Genomic DNA, 26,674 nt, shown 5'->3' with positions numbered 1-26,674 from the left:
AAATTTGACGAGAGACTAACTATTGGTTTCAGAAGTAGAAACTCATTTGTGGCCTGCTAGCCAAAGCCACTCAATAATTCATCACAGTTATTGACCATATGTTATGTGCCAGGCACTTTCTAGGTTCCAGGGATACATGGTTAATAAAACTTGGTCCATGCCATCATAGAACTTACCATTTAAGTGGGGAAAGCACAGTACACATATGTAAAACACAAAAACAGATGGTTTTTAGCGAGAGAGAGGAAGAGGGAGAGAGAGCAACATCAATTTGTTGTTCCACTTAGTTATACATACATTGGTTGATTCTTGTATGTGTCCTGAACGGGGATCGAACCTACAACCTTGGCGTTTTGGAACGATGATCTAACTGAGCTACCCAGCCAGGGCCTGCAAGGTGTTTTGGAATCCATTCTTGGAGGAGAGTCAGGGAAGGTTTTATTGTAGAGGTGACTTATACGCGAAGACCTGATGATTGATACTACCTGGGCAAACAGACCTCCGGAGGGAAATGGGGACAAAAAGAAGGTGGGACTGAATGTTGGAGCATGCCAGTGTGGCTGGAGTGTGTTAAGGAAACAGGTGCAGAAACAAGCAGGTGCCAGATCACATGGGGCCTTGTAGACCATAGAAGTAACTGGATTATGAGAGCAATGAGAAGCACCTGTCTGTTTCATGCCAGCGAGTCACATCTGATAGAACTTTTTAAGAGCTGTCCCTGACTGGAGTGTGAAGACTAGATGGTGGTGATTGTAGGGGGACAAGTATGAAAGTGGTGAAACCACGTAGCAGGCTGTGGCAGAAGGTGAGGAGAGCGGTGGCTTAGATTTGGTGTCATCATTGACATGATGAGATGGAAAAACATTAATGGATGAGGCACAAAGTTTGGATGTAAAACGAATGCTGATATATTGGGTGGAGGAGTGAGGGGATGAGAGAACCTAGTGGTGACTCCTGGGCTTTTGGTTTGTGCAAATAGCACCTGCTTAATGCGCCAACTTTTATTGAATCTATAAAACTGAAAGTCTTTAAGAACAAAATTTATACAATAGAGAGAGCTAAATTAGCCTCATTTGGTTTTAAACTAACACAGTGATTCTCAACCAGGAGTGCTTTTGCTTCCTTAGGGGGCATTTGGCAATGTTGAGACATCTTTGCTTGTCACAGATGCGGATAGAGGGGGATGTGCTACTGGCAAGTGGATAGAAGCCAGGGTGCTGCTAAGTATCTTACAATGCTTAGGGCAGCCCCCCACAAAAAGAATTATCTGCCTCTAGCTGGTTTGGGACAGTGGTTAGAGCGTCGGCCCATGGACTGAAAGGTCTCGGGTTCGATTCTGGTCCAGGGCACATACCTCAGTTGCAGGTTTGATCCCCAGCCCCAGTTGGGGTGTGTGTGGGAGGCAACTAATCGATGTCTCTCACATCGATGTTTCTCTCTCTCTGTCTCTCCCCCTCCCTTCCACTCTCTCTGAAAATCAATGGGGAAAAAAAATCCTTGGGTGAGGATTAACAAAAATAATAGTTATCTGGTGCAAAATGTCAGTAGTGCTGAGATTGGGAACCTGATCTAACAGATGAAGGTTTGGTTGAATAGGAGACCTGGATTCTGGTGAAGTGGAAAATATATCAGGAACAAAATATTTAATCGGTACACTAGTTTTTTTTCTCTCCCTCTTTTGGTCCTGTTCACTCCTCAGAAGTAATCGAGGTGAAATCAGTATTTTCTTTTGGCATATTTTGTAACCTCTCCAGTGAAATAGACTTTTTGGGTTGTGTTCGTTGATTTTTCTAGGCCCAGTAGAATGGTGCTAGGCAAACCGAAGGACTTAGGGATCCATTGTTTACAGCCCATAATAAGTAGATGATCCACACTGACAAGTCATTGTAATCTCTTGAGGTTAGAGACAACACCCTTAGCAAATAACTCAAAGGTTAGAAGAATAGTTCTAATAATGAGGGTTCTTCGAGGGGAGGAAGAGGGTAGTAGGAACTCAGATATCTTATCAGAATGTTTATTAGTAAAAGGGGAAAAAGATTCAAAATTTTCTCTTCATTCTTATGTGCACATACATTTAAAACCCATTCAAGTTTTTTTTTTTTCTCATAATCACCCCATTCTCCTCTTTTTTTTTTTCCCTCTTTTTTTTTTTTCTTTCTTTTTTTTTTTTTTCAAAATATATTTTATTGATTTTTCACAGAGAGGAAGGGAGAGAGACAGAGAGTCAGAAACATCGATGGGAGAGAAACATCGATCAGCTGCCTCCTGCACATCTCCTACTGGGGATGTGCCCGCAACCAAGGTACATGCCCTTGACCGGAATCGAACCCGGGACCTTTCAGTCCGCAGGCCGACGCTCTATCCACTGAGCCAAACCGGTTTCGGCCCATTCTCCTCTTTGTCTCTTTTCTACGAACTTCCTATAACTGTCCTCTTGCCAAGAGAATAGAGCAGCAGCCTGACAGGAAATTTCCCCCGTTTCCTCTTCATGCTGACTGACCCCCTGACTGGGACATTAGGAGAAGCAGGGAGGTTTTCTTGCCAAAAGACTCCTCATGGCAGCATGCAGGTGCTAAGGAAGCCAGGGAGCCGGGGCGGTCAATGAGAAGCTAAGAAAATACCCACTGAGGCAGGCCCCCCTGACTCAGAAAGCGACGCCTTGGGCCCTCCAGGGAACGGGAGACCAAGGGAGTCTTCTTTGTCCTTCCCTCCGCGCAGTCCGTGGTGGGCCTCATCTCACTGAGACCGTCCCTTTAAGGAGACCATCACGGTGCTTGGCTGCGTCACTTGTTTACAGTCCCAGAATAGTGTGGCTCAGAATACTGGGACTTGGCTTTTTTTTTTTTTTTTTTGGTAAGTTGGCTAAAAGAGACATTATTTTAATGGGATTCAGGAATGGAAAATAGCGGAGGATGTTCTCAGACTATGGGAATCCTGAACCACACACTGGCTGTGCTAGACTCATCTGCTGATGACTCCTTTGTCTGCTTCCGGGTCTAGGGTACCTTGCTGGGCGGGGCTCGCTCTTTCCAGGCCCTTTGTTTCAGACGGATTGGCAGAAACCCCTTAAATCTGGCCAATAGGTCATGAGCCAGGGGGGTCATCATCATCTCAATTGTGGGACATCCCCATTTTTCTCTCCCTGTGGCTGAACTCTTATAAGGACCAATTTTGGTGCCGTGGCTGTTAGCCTTTTGGTAAGTTCTGGTCAGAACACGGATATATATATTTACTGTTGGTCCTTAGGTGCTATATTTTAAAAAGTAACACAAAGCCATAGATCTGTTCAGGAGCTGTCTGGCTGTCAAAATAATTAGCAATAATCGGGGGAGTAGCAGAGGCTCCCGCCACTACTGCTGCCTTTTACTTCTAAAAGCCCAAGTAAAAGCCCCTTTTGTTTAGTAATAATGGCGGAGGGGGAGGCATGTATGGGATTACTGGGAAGTGCAGGGTTGAGGATGACTCAGACAGGCAAAAAAATGAAAGAGCCCCTATTGTGTGCCTTCAGTGTCTGCTCTGCATCTTCTGCTGTTACACAGGCTCCTGGCATTTCACCTGGGAAGCTATTTTGTTTAGTGCAGGGCTGTTTAAAATGTGACCCATATAAGCCATCAAAATCACTGTGAGTCAGCTTTTCAGGGAACCTATTTTTTTTTTAATATATGTTATTGATTTTTTACAGAGAGGAAGGGAGAGAGATAGAGAGTTAGAAACATCGATGAGAGAGAAACATCGATCAGCCGCCTCCTGCACTGGGGATGTGCCCGCAACCCAGGTACATGCCCTTGCCCCGGAATCGAACCTGGGACCTTTCAGTCCGCAGGCCGACGCTCTATCCACTGAGCCAAACCAGTTTCGGCTTCAGGGAACCTATTTTTAACTATTTCAAGTTACCTCCAATTTGTGCAATTCTATTTTTTTCTAGTCTGTCACTTCCTTGAAGTGATTGATTTTTTCTGGAATTGGTCAAACATTTGGCTTTTTGAGTTGGGGGTAGTAGAAGAAGAAGCTTTCCTATTCTGTTGACCTTATATGTTTTCCCTGTGGATACATCTCCTGGCCGTACCACCTTCGAGTTTATCCTGGAGATGGTGTAGCAGGGAAGGGCTTCTGAGAGCTGGCTAAAGTTTTCCAGGGAGTCTTGCTTGCTTTGGGAGGAGCTCCCATGAGATCATTTCTACCTGGGCTTAGAATTGCTAAATGAATTGAGCACATTTGATTGGTGGTGGGAAATCAGAGGAAAGCTAATGGATGCGACCCTGAAGAAGGGATTGTAGAAAGTTGCAGGCAAGAGGAATTGGAAAGACCTATGAGAAGGAAGGACATAGTAGGATTTCTGGAGGCAGGAAAGGGTGGATGCTTCCTTGGAGGATGTTTTGTTCATTTTGCCTCTCTTTCCAATGACTGTTGGCCAGAAATTAAGAGGCTCTGTTTAAACTGTTTGTGTGGTTGTCTTGGTAGTGGCTGGCGTTCTTGGGAAAAGAGCGTGTATACCAGCCATATGTAAGCACTTGACCTCTGCCTTCACTTCACTGGAGGATGACTCTACTTTCTAGCAGCTCTGGAAAATTTCCCCCTCTTCCTGATTTCCTTCTGCTTGTGACTGAATTCCTGCTGTCTTTTCCAGGGAATTTGAGTCTAGATGGTGGAATGCTTGAACAGAACTGACAGAGCTTGGTTCTGACCTGTAGGCACACACACCCCAGCTTGAGGTTGAGAGAGCACTTCAGCAGTCCTAGAGTATTTTAGAAGTTCCTCTGCTTTCCAGCCCAGTCGCTTCTGCCGAGTGAATATGTCATCCTATGACTAAACTGTTTTCCATAATCTCTCATAACCTTTTTCAAAGAGCTCAATTCAATTTACATGTGTCACTGAACGACAGTCGTAAACATTTATTAAGTGTCAATTATGTGCCTTATTAGTTTGAGTAATCTCTGAAAAGTCTGTCGCTTTCGGGGGAGGGGAAAGTTTCTGTCTAGAACTAAACATAAATGATTTCAGGTTAATGTACTGTTTTGCATTATTTGTGACATTCCTTTTCCTTTCATTACCACAGAAAATGGAGTTGCTACTTTTTTTTTTTTTTTTAAAGGATTGACCTAGATTTTGGCATTAAAGTGCAGCCTTCTCTGACTATCGTATTTACAAGAGCAACCCTTATCCCCACCTTGTAGTCCTAGTCTCATATCCCGATTTCTTTTTATACCACTTATCACCATTTGACATGACATAACAAAAAAGTACATGACGTAACAAGACTTTTAAAAATAAGCTCTTTTGTGGTATAATTTACACATTATAAGTGTACAATTCTATGTGTTTTGACAAATATATGTACACAAGTAACCCCCCCTGTCCCCTACCAAGGTCAAGGTAGAGAACATTTCTATCCCCCCCGAAGATTCTCTTGTGCCATTTAATCAATTAATTAATTAATTTTAAAGATTTCTAATTGGTTTTTAGAGAAAGAGGAAGGGAGGAGAGAAAGAAAGAAACATCGATGTGAGAGAGAAACATCAATCAGCTGCTTCCTGCATGCCCTTGAGCCAGCAACTGGGCATGTGCCCTGACTGGAATCAAACAGTGATTTCCTGGTTCAAAGGTTGACGCACAACCACTGAGCCACACTGGCTGGACTGGGCTGTGATTTTTACCTTTTCTGTTCATCAGCATCTAGACAGTGTTTGGCACTGTATGCACTCAGATGTTTGTTGAATGAATGAAATGTGCTAATGAGAGTAAATAAATGTAACAATTCAACAAACATTTAATGAGTGCCCACTATGTGCTGAGAACTGAGGGAGATACAGAGTGGCAGTAAGACACTGAATTTGCCCTTGGTGAGAGGGCAGTCTAGTGCTGGTAGAAGACAAATACGTAGAATAAGGTGGATAATGTCAGAGCGGTATGGAGAAAATATGGCCATTCAGAGGAGGGTGTTATTGCTGGAGGAGTTACTATTGTTAATTGACTTTAAAATGGTTACTAGTATATGCTATATTCTTACTTAACCACGGCTCTACTCTCTCACTCCATATTGAATAGAAACCAGACCCCTCTCAGTTTTGGACCCAGACACCAAAGATCTTATAAAGCTGTGTCATCTATTAAGATCTTCGGCATAAACTGTGAGAAGAGCACTTTAGTGAGTCTCTGGTGTAGTGATAATTCTTGGAATCATTCTTTTGAAGATTGAATGCTTTCTTATGCATAATATATGTATTATGCAACCTTATAGCAGCTTTTTTCCCTGTTAAATTGAAGATACATCCTTTTGAGGGAGGGAGTGGTAAATACTGAGTATCTTCCTTGTCCCATTATCCCTAATTCTGTAAGGAGGCATTTATTGGAAAACTTCCCTCAGGAGGGTTTTTAATTGGGATAATGGAATGAAAATTCTGTAGTGACTGCAATAACTGGCCTGGAGGTAAACCAGACAGCTACAGCAATAATGTCAGGCAACACTTCTCTAGCATTTGCTACATGCCTCCACTGTGCAAAATGCCTGATGTACATCGTCTCATTTAATCCTTCCAGCAAGCTGAGGTTCAGAGAAATAACTTCTTTTTTTTTTCTTTTCTTTTTTTTTTTTTTTTAAATATATTTTATTGATTTTTTACAGAGAGGAAGGGAGAGAGATAGAGAGTTAGAAACATCGATGAGAGAGAAACATCGATCAGCTGCCTCCTGCACATCCCCCACTGGGGAAGTGCCTGCAACCCAGGTACATGCCCTTGACCGGAATCGAACCTGGGACCTTTCAGTCCGCAGGCCGACGCTCTATCCGCTGAGCCAAACCGGCTTTGGCTAACTTCTTTAAGGTTATTCTAAAGTCAGTGAGTGGTGGAGGCTGGTTGGGTGAACACTTAATGGTAATGTGGACTGTTTTGTTCTAAAGAGACTGTAGCATCTGCATTTTGTGCTGAGTTTATTAATTTGTTTTAACAAATTAATATGTGTTGATTTCCTATTATGTGTCAGGCCCTGTGCTGGGGCTGCAGTGGTGAACAATACAGACCAGACCCCTTGCTAGCATGGAGTACATTCTCTTTGGGAATCTCAGAAGCAGGATGATGTTAACAGAGATGATGGGTTGAGAATGAAGACTGAGGAAGAGAAAGGTTGAGTAAATTATCTCTGGTGTAATTCAGGTAGAGGTGGACTTAAACCTAGCTCTCTTGTCTTCTCTCTAGCCTCAGGTTCACTGCTAAATCTCAGAGCCTTTACCAGCCCTTATGCTCATTGTTGTTTTTTTTGAAAATATTTTTATTGATTTCAGAGAAGAAGGGAGAGGGAGAGAGAGAGAGAAACATCAATGATGAGAGAGAATTATTGATTGGCTGCCTCCTGCATGCTCCCTACTGGGGATTAAACCCGAAACCCAGGCATGTGCCCTGCCTGGGAATCAAACCGGGACCTCCTGGTTCATAGGTTGACACTTAACCACTGAGCTATACCAGCCGGGCTAGGCCCGTTGTTATAGCTGGTCACGTAAAAGGGGAGCTGCATCTCCCATCTGTAAGCTCCTTGGAAGAGTCCTTTGAGGACCATGTAGCTCTTGAGGATGCCTCAGTAATTCCAGTCTGCTCAGAATTCAGCTTTGCTTTGGGAAGCTTTCTATCTGTCTATATTATTTAAAAGACTAATATGCTAAGTGTCCATCCGACCGGTAGCTATGACACACACTGACCACCAGGGGGCAGATGCTCAATGCAGGAGCTGCCGTGACGTGCACTGGCCATTTACAGAGAAACAATACTGCAGACCTGATGCCCACAAAGCAACACTCGGCTTCCCCCAAGTGGGACACAGGTTCCCACCACCACCTGGAGCACCAGCCCACCAAGTTGTGGCTGATGCTGCTGAGACCATATGGTGCAAAATGCGGCCCACAGCCCAGTCCAGCCCAGAAACAGTGACTGTGGGCGCCAATAATGATGTTATGTAGCAACGCCCGGCTTCCTCTCCCTAGCCACGACTAGCCTCCTTGCAGTTTCTTCAGCCCAGGAATATGACTTGCTTTATAGCCAGGTGCAAACATTTTACATTTTAACCAAATGTCTGTGAAGCATTTTCCTGTGCCTCATCTCATTTGATCCTCATCACAGAAGCCCTGGAGTAGGTAGATAGAGACTCAGTGGAATCCTATTTTCTTTTCATTAGCCGGAAAACGGAGATTTAGAAAGCTTAGAAACTTGACCCGACTGAAAAGAAGAAATGGTGGACCTTGAAAATGACTTCAGGTTTTCTCACTGTGCAGAATATAGTCAAACACTGCTGCAGTTAAATATTTTACCCTTTGTTCTCCCTGCATGATCTACAATAATAATCTGCTTCGTGTTGATATTTGCTGTGTTGGTGACAATTACCTGAAAGAGAAGTTGGGTAACTTCATTGGACTGGAAAAAGTTTAGCTAAATCAGAAAGCAGGTCTAATTAAGCAAGTTTATGCTTTATGTATAAAAGACTAAGTTGACTCACCCATGCACGGTACATATAAAGCTCTCACTGGCACCAATCGCACGCATGTGTTTCGATCTGTCATTGTCAATTGTGAATTCGGTTGACACTTCTATTATAGAGAAAGGGTGAATAGCGATATTCAAATATTTCTTCTAATTAATTTCCTTTCAATGTGCACAAATTTGTGCATGGGGCCACTAGTTCAGACATAAATGGAGAGCTGAATAGGTTGAAGTCAAAGAGACTGATCATGAAGCTAAAAATGACTATTTTTTAAGAATTCATTGTGTGGGTCATCTCTACATAGAAACAATCTCTCTCCTGCTCTAGAGTAGGAGGGGAGTGGCAGGCAGTGTCTGTGAGGCCATGTGTCAGAAGACATGGGAGAATTCCTGACCTCTCAAGTAATGGAACACTTTGGGGACACTGGAGTGGAAGAAAGTGATCTTTGCCCTTACCGAATGTGTCCAGTGTATCTGTGAAGCCAATCTCATGCCTCCAGTGGTCTTAAGAAAACATTTGATTAGAAACAGTTGTTGTTTTTTTTGTTTTTTTTTTTAAATATATTTTATTGATTTTTTACAGAGAGGAAGGGAGAGGGATAGAGCGTTAGAAACATCAACGAGAGAGAAGCATCAATCAGCTGCCTCCTGCACACCCCCTACTGGGGATGTGCCTGCAACCAAGGTACATGCCCTCGACTGGAATCGAACCTGGGACCCTTCAGTCCCCAGGCCGACGCTCTATCCAGTGAGCCAAACCAGCCAGGGCAGAAACAGTTGTTTTTATATGATGCTATTGATACATACATTTATAAACACAAAGATATACAATTCTTTTAGGATAGAATGAGAGGCCTTTTTCTGAACTCTCTGGGTTAGAGAAACAGGTTTATTAGAACTTTCTGGCAGTAAGGGTTTCCTATTGGAATGGAGCCTTCTTATCATTTGGGCTTTAAAATTAGAGTGGCCACTGACTGGTTGACATTGTTTAAGTAAAATCCTGTTTGAAAATTAGGCCATGGGCTTAAATCATTGCCTGGAGCACTTTTCCTTTAAAAAAAAAATATAAGGCTGCAACGGCCCCTGTGAGGCTGCGATGTCTCAGATGTCTCATGCGAGCCTGCGTGAGGCTGTGACGGCCCCTGCAAGGCTGTGATGGCCCTTGTGAGGCTGCGGGAGGCTGCGGCGGCCCCTGTGAGGCTGCGGGAGGCTGCGACGGCCCCTGGGAAACCAGTGGGACCGCGCGAGCCACCCAGACAGCTTCGTTGACGGCCTGCGAATCAGCTCGCAGCCCCACACACAACTACCACGAGAGGGGCGAGAGCAGCTGTAGTGTTGCTTTCTCCTCACTTTTGGTAGCGAAATCCTCATTTTAAACATAAAAGGACACATTATTTTAAAAAGCCGTTATGTGGCTTTGTACCCTTTCTGAGTAGAGCGTGAACAAGTCGTGAATCAATATATTTTATTGATTTTTATAGAGAGGAAGAGAGAGGGATTGAGAGTTAGAAATATCAATGAGAAAGAAACGTCTATTAGCTGCCTCCTGCACGCCCCCTATTGGGGATCGAGCCCACAACCAAGGTACATGCCCTTGACCAGAGTCAAACCCGGAACCCTTTTTCAGTCTGCGGGCCGAAGCTCTATCCACTAAGCCAAACCGTTAGTGCTGGAGCATTTTTCAACATGATGAAAGTCAGTCTGGATTTTTCAAGGAAGAGTTCCCTCACCTTCCACTTCCCTTGTCCCTTCCCTGGAATAAGGAAACTAACCCAAGTTCTATGCCTGTGCTGCTCTCAATTAAATGAAATAATCAAGTTATAGCTTCCTTTTGGGATAGTGGTCCCAGTTCTGATAAGAGTGAGAATCTGGTTGGTTTCAGTGGGTTCGGTCTCTTCCACTGAACTCAGCCAAAAATGGAATAAAGCAAAGTAAACTGGAGACCAACCAGAAAAGTAATGAAGAGGAGCTTAACTTTGGGAATAACCATTGACTTAGACTGGGCTTTATTTTTTATTTATTTTTTTATTAATCCTCACTCGGGATATTTTTTCATTGACTTTTAGAGAGAGTGGGAGGGGGGAGAGACAGAAAGAGAGAAATATGGATGTGAGAGAGACACATCAATTGGTTGCCTCTCACATGCACCCCGCCCAGGGCCAGGGATCAAGCCTGCAACTGAGGTATGTGCCCTTACGGGAATCGAACCCAGGACCCTCCAGTCTGCAGGCCATGTTCTATCCACTGAGCCAAACTGGATAGGGCAACTTAGACTAGTTTTAGAATCTGAGTGGAGAGGTATGAAATAATTTGTTGGGTCTTAGCTGTATGGCTCAGTTGGTTGAGCATCATCCTGTGCACTGAAAGGTTACTGGTTCATTCTTGGTCAGGGCACATGCCCAGGTTGCAACTTTATCTCTGGATAGGGTGCTTGAGGGGAGGCAGCCAATCGATGTTTCTCTCTCTCCCCCTCCCCCTCCCTCTCTCTCTAAAACAGTGGTTCTCAACCTTCCTAATGCCATGACCTTTAATACAGTTCCTCATGTGGTGTCCCAACCATAAAATTATTTTCGTTGCTATTTCATAACTGTAATGTTGCTACTGTTATGAATCGTAATGTAAATATCTGATATGCAGGATGTATTGTCATTGTTACAAATCGAACATAATTAAAGCATAGTGATTAATCACAAAAACAATATGTAATTATATATGTGTTTTCTGATGGTCTTAGGCGACCCCTGTGAAAAGGTCGTTCGACCCCCACAGGGTTTGGGACCCACAGGTTGAGAACTGCTGCTCTAAAATAAAAACATTTTAAAAAATAATCTTTTTGGTTCAGGGGTGGAATTTATGATAAGCATTAGATTTTTATTGAAAGCAAGCAAGTGTCCCTCAGCTCTTCCTATAGCTTTGGGTTAGGAGCTGGTTTTTCCCTTGGCCACAGGGAACACCTTTGTAAAGACTTGAAGGACTGTATGATTGTAGTTGGTACCGATTAGACCCTCTTCATCCAGAGAGGCCAAAACTGAAAGAACCTCAGTGCTGAGCTACTTTCCTTGGGGTGGTTTTCTGTTGTCTTTGGTGTTTAATTTCAGGAGTCTGACTGTGTTCTGTTGGACTTTACAGTACTTTCCAAGGCTCTTTACTTCAGCTCCTTCCCCATCTCTTGCTTTTTCCTTCCAGGCCTCCTCAGAACAAAGCCCATGTGGTTGGTCATTCTTCCTGGATGATTCTGTGAGGGCTAAGAACGAATTTCTTAAGGGAGACTCATCATTCTGTTGCCTGCCTGGGTCAGAGGTTGACTGCTGGATACTTTTCACTACCATAAACTGCTCTGAATTCTAACTTGGAACAGTGAAGTTCACTGAGTACTGTTATTTTTCCTTTTAGAAACTTCAATCTTTACACAAAGTGAAAAGCTTTGTGAGTGAAGTGAAGAGGTACACTGTTTTCTTAAAGATGTGTATACTATTAGATGCCAGCTTTACTAAGAGTCAACTATAAAGCCAGTATGAGTGATAATATGTTGTTTTGATTTGAGGGAAAGAAGGTATCAGAAGCAAGCAACAAGCGTTTTTTTTTAGGTAGAATCAGTTTAGATTTCACCATTGCTGCTTTCGCACCTGAAATGAGCAGCTTCTGAGCACCAAGCAGGTCCCAGCTCAGCTGCTCCTGCAGTGCACCTGGATGTTTTCCCAGTGCTGGTCTTTAAATATTAACGGCTAATATTTATTGAGTGCTTCCTTTGTGCCAGGCATGGTGCTATGCAAAGTGGGATCATTGATTACAAACAGGAAGAACCAGTGGAGCAGGAGCCTTGTTCCCTTCTGGCCCTTTCCTTCCCCCACCAAAGGGAGTCTTCTTTTCACTTTTTCCTCCCCGGGCTGAAAACTAGTCTCACTACCACCTAGGCCTAAGCTGTTCTCTCCTCTGGCTCATTTAAAGATGAATTGAGTAGTAAAACTGGGAGCAAAATTATGTGAAAGATACAGGAAGGAAAAATGAACCATGTTTTCTGTTTGCAAGGCATGTTTCATTTATCTATTTATTTGATTAGCAACCATTACCCTGTCAAAGGAGGCAAAAGTGGTTATATCCCCATTTTACACATGAAAAATAATGCAGTCAGTGCATGTTAAATGATTAGCCAGGGCTGTCAGCAGAAAAACCAGCCTATGGCCCTGGCCGATGTGGCTCAGTTGGTTGAAGCATTGTCCCTGTGTACTAGAAAGTCTTGGGTTCTATTCCCACTCGGGGCACATACCCAGGTTGCATATTTGATCCCCAGTTGGGGTGCATACGGGAGGTAAACAGTCCATGTGTCTCATATTGATGTCTGTTTTAACCTCTCTCCCTCCCTAAAATCAATTAAAAGGAAAAAAAACAAAACCAAACCCAGCCTAGAGCTTTGAGCTTCTTCTCCCAGAATTCTTTGCTCTAGACTCAGTTGTATATGCCCAACACATGAACAGATGTGATTAATACATTACCCAGGATACCAAGTGCCAAAATAATATCCCAGATGCTTATAGGGAGTGTTTTATTTTCATCCCAAATGAAGTTATGTATGTTATGTACATCGTTTAGTCAGCACTTAATCAATATGAGTAATGAGACATTTCTGTATCTGAAGGCTCCCATGTGTCCCTTTATAGGTGCCTGCTCTTACATACATGGGTAACTGTTGTGGGCTAGCAGATTCATAACAGAGTAGATTTCTAGGGGAGAAAATCTTTAGATGTACCCATCAACCCTTATGGATACTGAGGGCCTGTTTGAGAAGGTGAATGGCTCTTGTGGGGGAATCACTGACCTTACCTGACTCCTTGCTAGTAGAAGTTTATGGAGCTTTTTAAAAAATATATTATTTTGTTGATTTCAGAGAGGAAGGGAGGGAGAGAGAGAGAGAAACATCAATGATGAGAGAGAATCATTGATCGGCTGCCTCCTGCACATCCCGCACTGGGGATTGAACCTCAACCCGTGCATGTGCCCTGACCAGGAATCGAACTATGACCTTCTGGTTCATAGGTCAGTGCTCAACCTCTGAGCCACACCAGCTGAGCTTTATGGGGCTTTTGTTTTGTTTCTCCTGCTGGCCAACTTAGCAGCTTGGAACCAGGCTGGCTGAGTGACACCAGTCTAAAATGCGCTGTTCGAGTGCAGAATCTCAGCGGGAAGGCGGGGGAGGGTGGGTGGGTGGGAGGTCATCAACCGAATTGCATATATATATGCGTAACCCATGGACATGGACAATTAGGTGGTGAAAGCCAGGGGTGGAGGTGGGTTGGAGGGAGTTACTGGGGGGGTGGGGGGGAAGGGGATATATGTAATACTTTCAACAATGAAGATTTAACCCTTTGCGGTCGTTTGTCTACTGTCAGCCACCAAAGCATTTTTACCGTTCCGGTCGTATGTCTGCTCTCAGCCACCACAGCAAGGAACCGTACAAATCTTAACTCTATTCATTCATGTATCAGTTCATAATTTCTCTGAAAGTTCTTAAGTGTCTAAGCGACCTTGTCACGAACCAAAACATTGCCCCGACAAATCGGAGATATAGAAACTCAATATAAACAAACGTGGTCGTTCCACACTCGCCATGCAAAACACCGTGGCGAGTCATTCGCCTTTTGAGAGTGAAGAAATCGACAAGCTTCAGAGATACTTCGCAGAATTTCAAATAAAGCTTTACAAATTACGTTTAACTGTAATTAGGCATTCTTGCTTGTTAAGATATTTCAAAATAATACTCCAAAATGGCAAAAAGAAAGTTACCGAAAGAAGTGTACTGCGAATCTGAAAGTAACGATGAAGAGTTTTATTTTGGCACCTTGAATACTAACTCTACGTAGAAAGTGATAACGTTTGTAGTGATTCTACTAGTAGTGACGTAGTTCCAAAAAAGAATTAATAAATCTTGTTTATCCTTCATAATCTTGCATGTTATGTATCACTGCTCTTTCAATGGAAATTAATTCCGACCAGTACAACACCCATGTCCAAATTTAATACGACTGCAAAGGGTTAAAATAAATAAATAAAATCGGCTGTTGCATGTAACTTCTTGTTCCTCTCAGTTGTCTGGTAAATCATGAGCCCAGGTTGATTGAATGAGGCTGTGTGTTAAGCCCTAAGGAAGATATAGGGTGGAGAAAAGTGATTAAAATGGCAAACAGGGTGCCTAGCATTCATTTATTCAGTAGCTGGACATTGAACTCCTCCTCTGTGTCAGGTGGTGTTCTAAATGCTAGAGATGTAAAGAGAAAATAGACAGGGTCCTGCCCCTTGGATATAGTGGGCATTTAGAAAATTATTGGTATGATCATTAACATTAAGGCTCCTAACTAGGTAACAGTAGTGATGTTATTAATAGACTAACAAGTGGTTTACCATCTTGAGGTTATGGGAAATGAGGGCTGATATGATCACATCCAGTGGTCTATTTACATTTCTCTAGCTGCTCTTTTTCAAACCAGCATACTCTTGAGTATCAGGAAGGTGTTTTTTCTCCTCTGGCTGGAGGAGACTTGCTGTAAAGGTTCATCACTCTTTTAGCTGGAGTAAAACATTACTTGTTTGGATTAGGAGTTTTGTTCTTGGGAATCTGTGTTCTGAGAGTAGTGGCCCTGAGAATCCTTTTGGATCTCCTGGTATTTCATTCGCACCAGGTCTCTTCCTTCCTGGCCTTACTTTTTTTTTAAAAAATATGTATTTTTATTGATTTGAGAGAGAGAGAGAGAGAGAGAGAGAGAGAAAGAAACTTCAGTGATGAGAGAGAATCATTGATTGGCTGCCTCCTGCACACCCCACACTGGGGATCGAGCCCGCAACCCGGGCATGTGCCCTTGACCAGAATCGAACCTGAGACCCTTCAGTCCGCAGGCCGACGCTCTATACACTGAACCAAACCAGCTAGGGCCTGGCCTTACTTTAAAAAATATATATGTGTGTGTGTGTGTGTGTGTGTGTGTGTATGTATATATGTATATATATGTAATACATATATTTTTTTATTTTTATTTTTTTTAAATATATTTTATTGATCTTTTACAGAGAGGAAGGGAGAGGGATAGAGAGTTAGAAACATCGATGAGAGAGAAACATTGATGAGCTGCCTCCTGCACACTCCCTACTGGGGATGTGCCCGCAACCAACGTACATGCCCTTGACTGGAATCGAACCTGGGACCCTTGAGTCCGCAGGCCAATGCTCTTTCCACTGAGCCAAACCAGTCAGGGCGTAATACATATATTTATATATGTATAAGTAATTATTATTTTAGAGAGAGGGCAAGGGGAGGATAGAGAGAGAGAGAGAGAGAGAGAGAGAGAGAGAGAAACATCGAGGTGTGAGAGAAACATCGATTGGTTGCCTCCTGTACACGCCCCACTGGGAATGGAATCCTCAACTCAGGCATGTTCCCTGACTGGGAATATAACTGGCAACTTTCCGGTACAGGAAATGATGGTCCAACCAACTGAGTCACACTGGGTGGGGCCTGGCATTACTTAAAAAAAAATATATTTTTTTATTGATTTTAGAGAGGAAGGGAGAGGGAGAGAGATAGAAACATCAATGATGAGAGAGAATCATTGATTGGCTGCCTCCTGCATGCCCCCTACTGGGGGTCGAGCCAACAACCCGGGCATGTACCCTGACCAGGAATTGAACTGTGACCTCCTGGCTCATAGGTTGACGCTCAACCACTGAGCCACACGAGTCAGTCTCGTGTTGAGTGCTTTACATATCCTGAACACTAGTCCCTTATCAAATGATTTACAGATATTTCCTCCCATACTTTGGGTGTCTTTTCACTGCCTTAGTGATATCCTTTGCAGAATGATAGCTTTCATTTGTGATAGTCCATTTTATCTATTTTTTCTTTCATTGTATTGCTTTTGCTGTATTAGCTAAGAAACCGTGGCCTAAACCAAGGTCATAAAAATTTGTTCCTATGTCGTCTTCTGACAATTTTGTACTTTCAGTTCTTTATGAATACTGAGTTCTGATACTGACTGAGGCTTTAGAAGTTCTCTTAGCCCTTTGCTGAGAGTACGGGCTGGGTGGGGCTGTCACACTGGGGCTTCCTTTCCTTGCCACTTTAACAAGTCAGTCATGGACCTTGACTTTGGGAAGCACTTGTTCTTCTTGCACATGCTTCTAGCTACTTTGCCATTTCCTGATTTCATTGTCTTTTTTTTTAAGGTGTCTAATGAAGAGGACTTTATTAGGAAATTGGACTGCAAACCAGATCAGCATCTGAAGGTTGTTTCCATTTTTGGAAATACTGGTGATGGGAAGTCTCATACCCTCAATCACACTTTCTTTTATGGCCGTGAAGTCTTCAAAACCTCCCCTGCCCAGGAGTCCTGCACCGTGGGAGTGTGGGCAGCATATGACCCAGTCCACAAAGTGGCAGTGATAGACACGGAAGGGCTCCTGGGGGCTACGGTGAATATCAGCCAGAGAACACGGCTGCTGCTTAAGGTCCTGGCCATCTCAGACCTTGTCATCTATCGAACTCATGCGGATCGGCTGCATAATGACCTCTTCAAGTTCCTTGGGGACGCCTCAGAAGCTTATCTGAAGCACTTCACCAAGGAGCTTAAGGCTACTACTGCCCGCTGTGGCCTGGATGTGCCCTTGTCCACCCTGGGCCCTGCTGTTATCATTTTCCATGAGACTGTGCACACTCAACTACTGGGCTCTGGTGAGTAGATGGGGTGCTGTGCCACGCATTGGCCTTTCTTGGTACCAGGGGGCAGCCGTTGGGCTGTAATAGCAACTTGATGGTGGCGATTGGGCAAGACAGAAGGAAGTGTTTCCAGAAGGACGGAATGAATCAACCATGTCAAAATCTTCTGTGGCCGTAGCCAGTTTTGCTCAGTGGATAGAGCATAGGCATGTGGACTGAAGGGTCCTGGGTTCGATTCTGGCCAAGGGCACATGCCTGGGTTGTGGGCTCGATCCCCAGTAGGGGGTTTGCAGGAGGCAGCTGATCAATGATTCTCTCTCATCATTGATGTTTCTCTCTCTCTCTCCCTCTCCCTTTCTCTCTGAAATCAGTACACACATATATATGTATATACTAGAAGCCCAGTGCGTGAAATTGTGCAGCCCCGCCCACCTGTGTGGCCTCCCTGTGCTCACAGTCCCTCCCACCCGCGCTGGTCTTTGGTTATTACAGCATTAGGGCCACAGGCCTTTTATAATACACACACACACACACACACACACACACACACACACACACATAAAATCTGCTTAAGAATTGTTGAATGGCTTTGGCAAAATAGAGGTCCTTGGTGATCTGTATAAGACCTGTTTCCCAGGGATGGTGAGTATGAAAGCCTAGTCAGAGTGGGATTGAGAGTGAATAAGAGGAGAAGAATGAAGGTAGTGAGTATATGCAACTCTTTCAAAGAGTTCTATAAAGGCTAGCAGACAAATAAATGATAGCTGCAGGCTAATGTGGGAATTCAAGGAATTTTCCCTTTTGAAAATTTAAGATGAAAGGTATTGCAGATATTTGTGTACTGACGAGAGTAATTCACTGGAAAGTAGATTAAGAGACAGCAGGGACATTGGACTAATGCATAATGGAAGAGTTGGCCTTAGGAGCATGGACAGTTCATCTGTAACAGTGGGAGGGAAGATAGAGTATTTGGACACAGTTGCAAGTAAGAGGTGTGTGTGTGTGTGTGTGTGTGTGTGTGTGTGTGTTTTCTTAGATAAATAAGAAGGAAGATCATGACCTGAGAAGGAGGTTGAGGGAGCAGGTACAACAACAGTAATTGGATGCAGGTGGGAACATTAGTATTGTCCCTGAAAGCAGTTCCACCATTTACCTGTTCATTCAGTTAACTAAGTGCACAATGTGCTGAGCACTGGGGCACCAAGCTGAAAAGGAACACAGTTCCCACCCTCAAATAAATCACAGTCTAGTTGGAGGAATCACAGGTGTTCTGTTCCGTAGGTGATGTAGGTACTGGCGCTGTGGGAGTGTGGAAGAGGGACACGCTACACCTTCTAATGGGATCTAGGAAAGAGGAGGTGACATTTGAACTCTAGAGACTTGGCTAGGTACTAGAGGGGAAGAGGGATGCTCTAGGAAGGGCAAATCCCTAGTGGTTTGAAGGAGGAAGTTGGGTCCAGGGAACTGTGGTGGTTCTGTCACAGCTTCCCGACTTCCATTGTAGCCCCCTTCGGTGCATTGCCACACAGCCTCCAGAGTGATCGTTTTAAAAGGTTAGTTTATAAATTAGATCATGTCATACTCCTGCTTACAGCCTGTCAGTGGCTGTGTACTACATCAAAATGAAATCCAAACTCCTAATTACGGTGTCCTCACTCTACTCCTAGCTGCGTCTCTGAACTTCTCTAGTTATCCTCCCTCATTCCCTCCCCTCACCCACTAAATGCCCTCCCCTCTTCATGCGTGTGTGTATGTGCACACACACGACATCTGTGTGTACTCCCTCCACTAGTCCTATAGGCTTTTCTCTGCTGACACCTTTGCATATGCTGCTCTTCCCCCAGCTAGTCAGAGGTTTTTCAGTCAACTCTCATCTCCTCGGAGCCTTCCCTGACTGTCCCGTGAAGTTGTTCCTGCATCCTGGTGGTTGTACTCTCATTGCATCCCCCTGTTCATTTGCATCAGGGTACCTTTCGCTATCTGAAATCATGCTGCATATTTGCTTACTCGTTTTGGATCTTTTCCCATTCGAATGGAAACTCCACGAAGGCAGGAACCTTGCCTGTCTGACTATATCTAAACTGGCCTCGTGCTTGATACACGGTAGGCTCTCCACCGATGTTCGTTCAGTGAATAAACGAAGAGGCTCAGTGTGTCTGAAGCATAGATTATATGGGAAAGAATGGTAGAGATATTCTTGGGAATCATCATGGATGGCTGTGACTCAGTTCTTAAGTATGACAGGATTTTAAGCAGGGAGTTATATGGTCCTATGTTTTCAAAAGATCCTCCAGCAGCCTGTTGCAGGATGAACTGGAGAGGCATGCCTCGAAGAGGCAGGGAGACCAGCCAGGAGGTTTTCACAGTTCTAGGTGGGAAGTGATGGGGGGTGAGCCAGGGCAGTGGTAGTAGGAGGGAAGTGCACTGGGGCCATATTAAGAAGTTAGAATATGGAGGACTTTGGTTTGGTTGGAAGACAAGAAATGTAAGTGTTCCAGAATGGAAGAAGAAACTCATAGCAATTGATGGTCAGGTAAGGAGAGGAGGTTGGAAATGCTAAATTTCGAATGCCTCTGGAATCAGCATTTCTGTGGTACTTTGGATCTTTACGGCCCAGGATGATGCTCTAACCAACTGAGCCACACCGGCCAAGGCATAATGAGCAGATTTAAAAAAAAAAGAGTTTCTTGAAGAATAATGTATATAGAGAAAAGTTCACATCATATCAAAAGTGTATAACTTGCCGAAACCGGTTTGGCTCAGTGGATAGAGCGTCGGCCTGCGGACTGAAAGGTCCCAGGTTCGATTCCGGTCAAGGGCATGTACCTGGGTTGCGGGCATATCCCCAGTAGGAGATGTGCAGGAGGCAGCTGATCGATGTTTCTCTCTCATCGATGTTTCTGACTCTCTGTCTCTCTCCCTTCCTCTCTGTAAAAAATCAATAAAATATATTTAAAAAAAAAAAGTGTATAACTTGATGAAATTTCACTACCTGAACATACCTGTGAAATCAGTTCAAGATCATGACACACCAGCACCCTGTTCATAGAAGTCCTGCTCAGTCCTAGACAAGGGTAAGCTGAATTCTAACAACCTGGATTGGTTCTGCCTGCTTAAGTATTTTGTATATATATGGAGTCAGACTTTTGTAATGAAAGACGGGTGACTTTTTAGTTTTTTTTTTAAAGAAAAGTCACTATTGCCCTGGCTGGGTGGCTCAGTTGGTTAGAGCACTGTCCCATACACTAAAAGGTTTTGGGTTCGATACCGGATTGGGGCGTACGAAAGGCACCTGATCAGTGTTTCTCATTCTCTCTCCCCCTTCCTCTCTCTCTCAAGTCAGTAAAAACAGCTCAGATGGCGTGGCTCAGTGGTTGAGTGTGGACCTATGAACCAAGAGATCATGGTTCGATTCCCAGTCAGGGCACATGCCCGGGTTGCAGGCTTGGTCCCCAGTGTGGGGCGTGCAGGAAGCAGCCAATTAATGATTCTCTCTCTCACTGATGTTTCCATCTCTCTCCCTCTCCCTTCCTCTCTGAAATCAATAAAAAATAAAATCAATAAAAACATATCATCAGGTGAGGAGTGTAAACAAACAAATAAATGAAAGGTCACTGTTCATGTACCTGTTTTTGCTTGTCCAGATCACCCGTCAGAGGTGCCGGAGAAGCTCATCCAGGACCGTTTCCGGAAGCTGGGCCGCTTCCCTGAAGCCTTCAGTTCCATTCACTACAAGGGAACCAGGACGTACAACCCTCCCACGGACTTCTCTGGGCTTCGGAGAGCTTTGGAGCAGCAGCTAGAGAACAACACCACCCGTTCTCCCCGACACCCAGGAGTCATCTTCAAAGCCTTGAAGGTCAGTTGGCTCCCGCCTCGCCTCGAGTGCTTCTCACTGGAGTGCCAGTGGGTGGTGAGAACACTCAGTTCTCCAGCTTTTGTTGATACTGGTGATTGGAAACCTGGGCTGAAAGAGAGGTTATAGGAAAAGGAAGCGCATGAGTGGAGTTTACACCTCTCAAATGACATCATCTTGCTAGGAGCTCGAGTGCAGAGGAATCTTAGGTGATAGTTAAAAAGTGATAGGTCCTGCCCTAGCTGGTCTGGCTCAATGGATAGAGCATCGGCCTGCAGACTAAAGGGTCCCGGGTTTGATTTTGGTCAAGGACAAGTGCCTGGGTTGTGGGCTCGATTCCCTAGTAAGGGGCATGCAGAAGGCAGCTAATAATGATTCTCTCTCATCATTGATGTTTCTAACTCTCTATCCCACTCCCTTCCTCTCTGAAATCAATAACAATATATTTTTTTTAAAAAAGTGATAGGTCCTTATATCAGAGAAAAACTAGGCTTTTAGGGAATAGGGAAAAGCATTAATTTATGGGTGGTGTGGTGAGCCGACTCATGTTGAGGCTCAGATATGTGGACAGCCCTTTTGTTTTTCTTTATATAGACTCACCTGTTTCTGTTTTTAACCTAAATTAATTTATTTAAGTAAGCAACATTTTGTAATCACTATAAATGGAAAACTAGTATCACAGGTAGAAATTTGGCCAAGAAAAAAACAAAAACATATATGGATAACAATAATTGCTGTTTATGAGGTACCAAAGTTTACAGAATTTGTTCATTTAATCCAGGGGTGGGGAACATCTGGCCTGCATACTGTATAAGTTTATTTTTGTATTATTATAATCGTAACTTGCATGTGTTTTTCTATACCAACAACTGTAAACCTCCCTTTGCCTACTCTGGTATATATAAACATTGAACATCTATCATTTTTCTATCATCTCATATAATTGCATATAGAATCTAATTTTAAGTATTTTTGCTTATTTAGTGTCTTTTCTATTGCTTATTTTTAGTATTTAAAGGGTTTTATTTCAGCACAGTATTTTATCTTCACTCTGCACTTCTTTTATTTTTTTTTAAATATATTTTTATTGGCTTCAGAGAGAAAGGAGAGGGAAAGAGAGAGAGAGAAACATCAATGATGAGAGAGAATCATCGATTGGCTGTCTCCTGCATGTGCCCCACTGGGGATCGGTCCCACAACCCGGGCATGTGCCCCCGACCAGAATCGAACCTGGAACCCTTCAGTCCGCAGGCTGATGTCTTATCCACTGAGCCAAACCAGCTAGGGCTGTACTTCTTTATTTTACCATTATTTATAATGAATTCATGAAATCCATCTGGGTGAAAAACTGCTTATTTTTTGTGGTTTGCTTTGTGTACACCTCTGTGTTACTATGGCTGAGGCTGGGGACAGAAGTGCTGGAAAGGAGCTGGGCCTTGGGGGCAGTGCTGGGGCTGCAGGGCCTGGAGAGAGAACAGGGGAATGTTAACAAGAAGATTGGAGCTGGGATATGAGGATGCCCTGAGGGTGAGGGGACAGACTGGGACTGGGAGGGGAAGGGATGACGGGGTAGAAGTGAGTTTGGCACAAAGCTAGGCAGGCCCTGGTTTACACAGGGAACAACTTGGGGCCTAGGCTGATTTGCTTAACCCATTGAGTTTAAAAGGTCTGCAGTAGGGCACAATGTCAGCAATTAGTGAATCTGGGTAAACTGTGTATAGGAGTTCCTTATATTATTCTTGCAATTTTTCTACAAGCTTGAAATTATATATCAAAATGAAAAGTTACCCTCCCAAAAAGGTTTGTGGTTTTGGCAGAGTTTTCTACAGGCTGGATGTTTGTGTCTTCCCAAAATTCCTATGTTGAAATCCTAATGCCCAGTGTGTTAGTGTTTGGAGGGACTTTGGGAGGTGATTGGGCCATGAGGATGGAGCCGTCATGAAGGAGGGTGATGCCCTTATAGAAGAAGCCCCAGAGAGCTCCCTGGTCCCTCCTCCCAAGAGAGGACACAGTGAGAAGACACCATTTATGAACCAGAAAGCAGGTTCTCAGCAGAACCTGACTATGCAGGTGCCCAGACCTTGGACTTCCAGCTTCCAGAACTCTTAGAAATAAATTTGTTAAGTCTGTGGTATCTATAATAATAAAAGCGTAATATGCTAATTAAACTGGACGTCCTTACGGACGAAGATGGAGCTGTGAGGGAAGCCCAGGTCCTGGGTGCCAGAGGGAAGCTGGTGCCGGCAACCGGGGGAAGGCAGGCCTACTCTTGCACAAATTTCGTGCATTGGGCCTCTAGTTTTGTATAGCAGCCCAAATGGACTAACAGTGGTTAAAAGCTTGGGCTTTGGGGTCAGACTTGTGTCAGATCCCAGTTCTGCCACTTACCAGCTGCTTAGTCTTGGCAAATGAATTCAGTTGTTTGTTCATTAAACAAATAAATGAGTGCATTTTGTGCCAGGTAGAATCTGAGGTGCTGGAAATAGAGTGGAACCCAAGATAGACAACACTTGTAGCACTTTCTTCAAACATTTTTCCTCATCAGAACAATCTATAATAATAAAAGCATAATATGCTAATTAGACCAGATAGCCGAATGACCTTCCAGACGACCTTCAGAGGAAGCTAGGGCTGCGAGGGCTGAGCCCCCTTGAACGAATTTTATGCATCGGGCCTCTAGTAGGGGTAATAATAGAATGTTCCTAGTGAAGTTGAGGTGGGGAATTAAATGAGAACAACATATGTTAAGAAGCAACATACTAGTTGAATAAGTATTAACTGTTGTGAATAATATTAAGAAAGAAACTATGAAAAATGATTATATTTGAATAATTCATAATATACATACTTCTAATTAGAATTTGAGATTAAAGTGTACTTAGATGTATAGGCTGGTGGCCATGTAAGGGCTCAAAGGTAGTCAGAGTGGAAGGTCACACCCAAGTATTGCAAACATTCACCAAAGATGCTGAATCCATACTTTGTTATGCAAAGGGCTGTAAATCCGATCAATATGAGTTTTGACTGCAAGGCCAATAGCTGGGTTAATGTTTAAATAAGACCATCATCAGGGACACTGAGTGCTTAAGCAGTAATTAGTGATTTTACCCTTAAGAGTCTTGGGTGGCCTACTCCAGGCCATTTGTTGGGCACTTTTTTTTTTTTTTTTAATATATTTTATTGATTTTTTACAGAGAGGAAGGGAGAGAGATAGAGAGTTAGAAACATCGATGAGAGAGAAACATCGATCAGCTGCCTCCTGCACACCTCCCACTGGGGATGTGCCCGCATCCCAGGTACATGCCCTTGACCGGAATCGAACCTGGGACCCCTCAGTCCGCAGGCCGACGCTCTATCCACCGAGCCAAACCGGTTTTGGCTGTTGGGCACTTTTAAGAAAAATAGTTACACTGTATTCTTAGGAGGTGATAGGAATCTCGAAGCTTTCTGAGATTAAAATGAGCATCGTCAGCTGAGTTCTGATGATTTTTGATAGTGGTGTCCTCAGAGTTTCACCTGGACCCTACCCACGTTTTCTGTTCTCTGAGGTAGGTAGTCCCTCCTTAACACTAACACACTATGCTGTACTGAGACGTGGGACCCACTGCTCTTGTCCATGACAAGGCATTTTTTGTATAAGCATATGTTTTGGGCTCTCCCCAGGAAATTGTAGGATTCTTCTAAAAAATTTTTATTTATTTTAGAAAGGAAGAAAGAGAGTGAGAAATCAATTTATTGTTCCACTTATTTCTGCATTTGTTGGTTGATTTCTGTATGTGTTTCCTGATTTTTGTATGTGATTGAACCTGAAAATTTGGTGTATTAGGATGACGCTCCAACCAACTGACCTACCTGGCCAGTGCCAATTGTGGAGTTCTTGCAATTTACTCAGATCTTTGAAAAAAATGTTTTTGTCTTTTTTTGGGGTTGTCTGGTTTTAATCCACTTTATATTAGAAGTTGTCAATTCTCTATCACTTTAATAGGAAGCTACCTGTGAGGACTATATTTGGCAAATTGACCCACTAGAATTTTATTGCTGTTAAAATACATTCTAGCCCTAACCGGTTTGGCTCAGTGGATAGAGCATTGGCCTGCGGACTGAAAGGGTCCCAGGTTTGATTCCGGTCAAGGGCATGTACCTTGGTTGCGGGCACATCCCCGGTGGGTGGTGTGCAGGAGGCAGCTGATTGATGTTTCTCTCTCATCGATGTTTCTAACTCTCTATCCTTCTCCCTCCTCTCTGTAAAAATTCAATAAAATATATTTAAAAAAAAATACATTCTAACTGAAGCCTTCATAGTTCATAGCAGTGTATAATACAATGGCTGTCTGTCCTTCTCCACCTTTTTAAAATTTTGTTTTATGTTGTATTTATTTTCACAAATAGCATTGAGTCCTTTTTGGAACAAAAGAGTGGGGATGGGCATAAACCAGTGATTTTAAACCAGTGTTCTGCAAGAATTTTTAAAACATGCAATATCTGACTATTTAGTCAAGGGCACTGACCTCTTTTCTCTTAGATTGTCAAATAAAACAAATGACGTTCAGCTGGTGTGGCTCAATGATTGAGCGTTGACCTATGAACCAGGAGGTCATGGTTCAAATCCTGGTCAGGGCACTGCCCAGGTTGTGGGCTTGATCTCTGTTAAGGCGTGTGCAGGAGGCAGCCAATCAATGATTCTCTCTCATCATTGATGTTTCTCTCTCCTTCCTCTCTGAAGTCAATTTTAAAAAATTACAACAGCCAACACAACAATAGCCATCTGCTGTAAATGAGTGAAAATTATACCATTTTTTTTTGTCAGATTGGCAGAAAATATATTTTTTGGTGTGCTGCAGAATTTTAGTAATTAGTTTATGTGTGCCGCGAGATAAAAAAGGTTGAAAATCACTGGCATAAACAGATAAATTATCATTGCCAAAATAACTTGTCTATCTTCCTGTTTCATTTTTTTCCTTCTCTCTCTCTGGCATTCTTTACCTTGTCTAGTTCCTCCCTAACTCACTGAGTGAACACTGAGAAAGCTCGGGATAGATTTATATGATTATTTTTTGTATGATTTTTAAAGTTTTAGATAAAATATACAGGAATATTATTAGGAAAAAATATAAACCTTTTAGGAAAATGGAGAGTCAAAACACATAAAAGGCAATAAAAACTGTGATGCATCAATAAACTTCAGCTCTCTAGTACAGCAGTTGCCAACTGGTGGTCTGTGGACCACTGATGGTTCGTGAGATTTGGAAGGTTGGCGAATGCTGGTTTAAGGAAACCTTTGGAGCAGCAGTCGAAAACTGGTTGTCCGTGGAACACTGGTGATCCGTGAGGTCTGAAAGGTTGGCGAGCGCTGCTCTAGTAATCAAAGAAACAAAAATGAAAATCACAAGGATTCAAGGACAAACACTGAGAAGTCTGGCAATAAAATGTCTATATGAAGCAGTAACCTCTTATCAACTGCTAGTTGAGTTAAAATTCTTAGAACTACTTTGAAAAGTAATTTATAAATATCTAGTGTAGGTAAAATATGCATAATATATGTCCTAGCCATATTTCTAGGAATTTGCCTTAAAGAAACTTCCACAGGAACACAAGGAGACTATATGAGGATGTTAATAGCACTTTGTAATAGCAACAAAATGCAAACTAAGT

At 43.2% G+C, this 26,674-nt stretch overlaps 1 protein-coding gene across 4 annotated transcripts in view; it reads left to right on the top strand.

The window, feature by feature from the left end:
• ZFYVE1 (zinc finger FYVE-type containing 1) overlaps positions 1-26,674 on the top strand; it is a 49,925-nt gene that overhangs the window by 7,693 nt on the left and 15,558 nt on the right. For all 4 annotated transcript variants that reach the window (XR_004968072.1, XM_036311980.1, XM_036311988.1 and 1 more), the window contains exons 3-4: positions 16,677-17,181; positions 20,811-21,025. Coding sequence is in view for 3 of the 4 variants with exons in the window: in XM_036311980.1 (XP_036167873.1) it covers positions 16,677-17,181; positions 20,811-21,025 (720 nt within the window). In the remaining variant the exon portion in view is untranslated. The remainder of the gene's footprint in view (positions 1-16,676; positions 17,182-20,810; positions 21,026-26,674) is intronic.

Source organism: Myotis myotis, unplaced genomic scaffold (genome assembly GCF_014108235.1).
Source record: "Myotis myotis isolate mMyoMyo1 unplaced genomic scaffold, mMyoMyo1.p scaffold_m19_p_1, whole genome shotgun sequence".
In the NCBI taxonomy this organism is placed as follows: domain Eukaryota; kingdom Metazoa; phylum Chordata; class Mammalia; order Chiroptera; family Vespertilionidae; genus Myotis; species Myotis myotis.
Note: the sequence above shows the minus strand (reverse complement) of the source record. Positions and strands in the feature narration are given on the sequence as shown.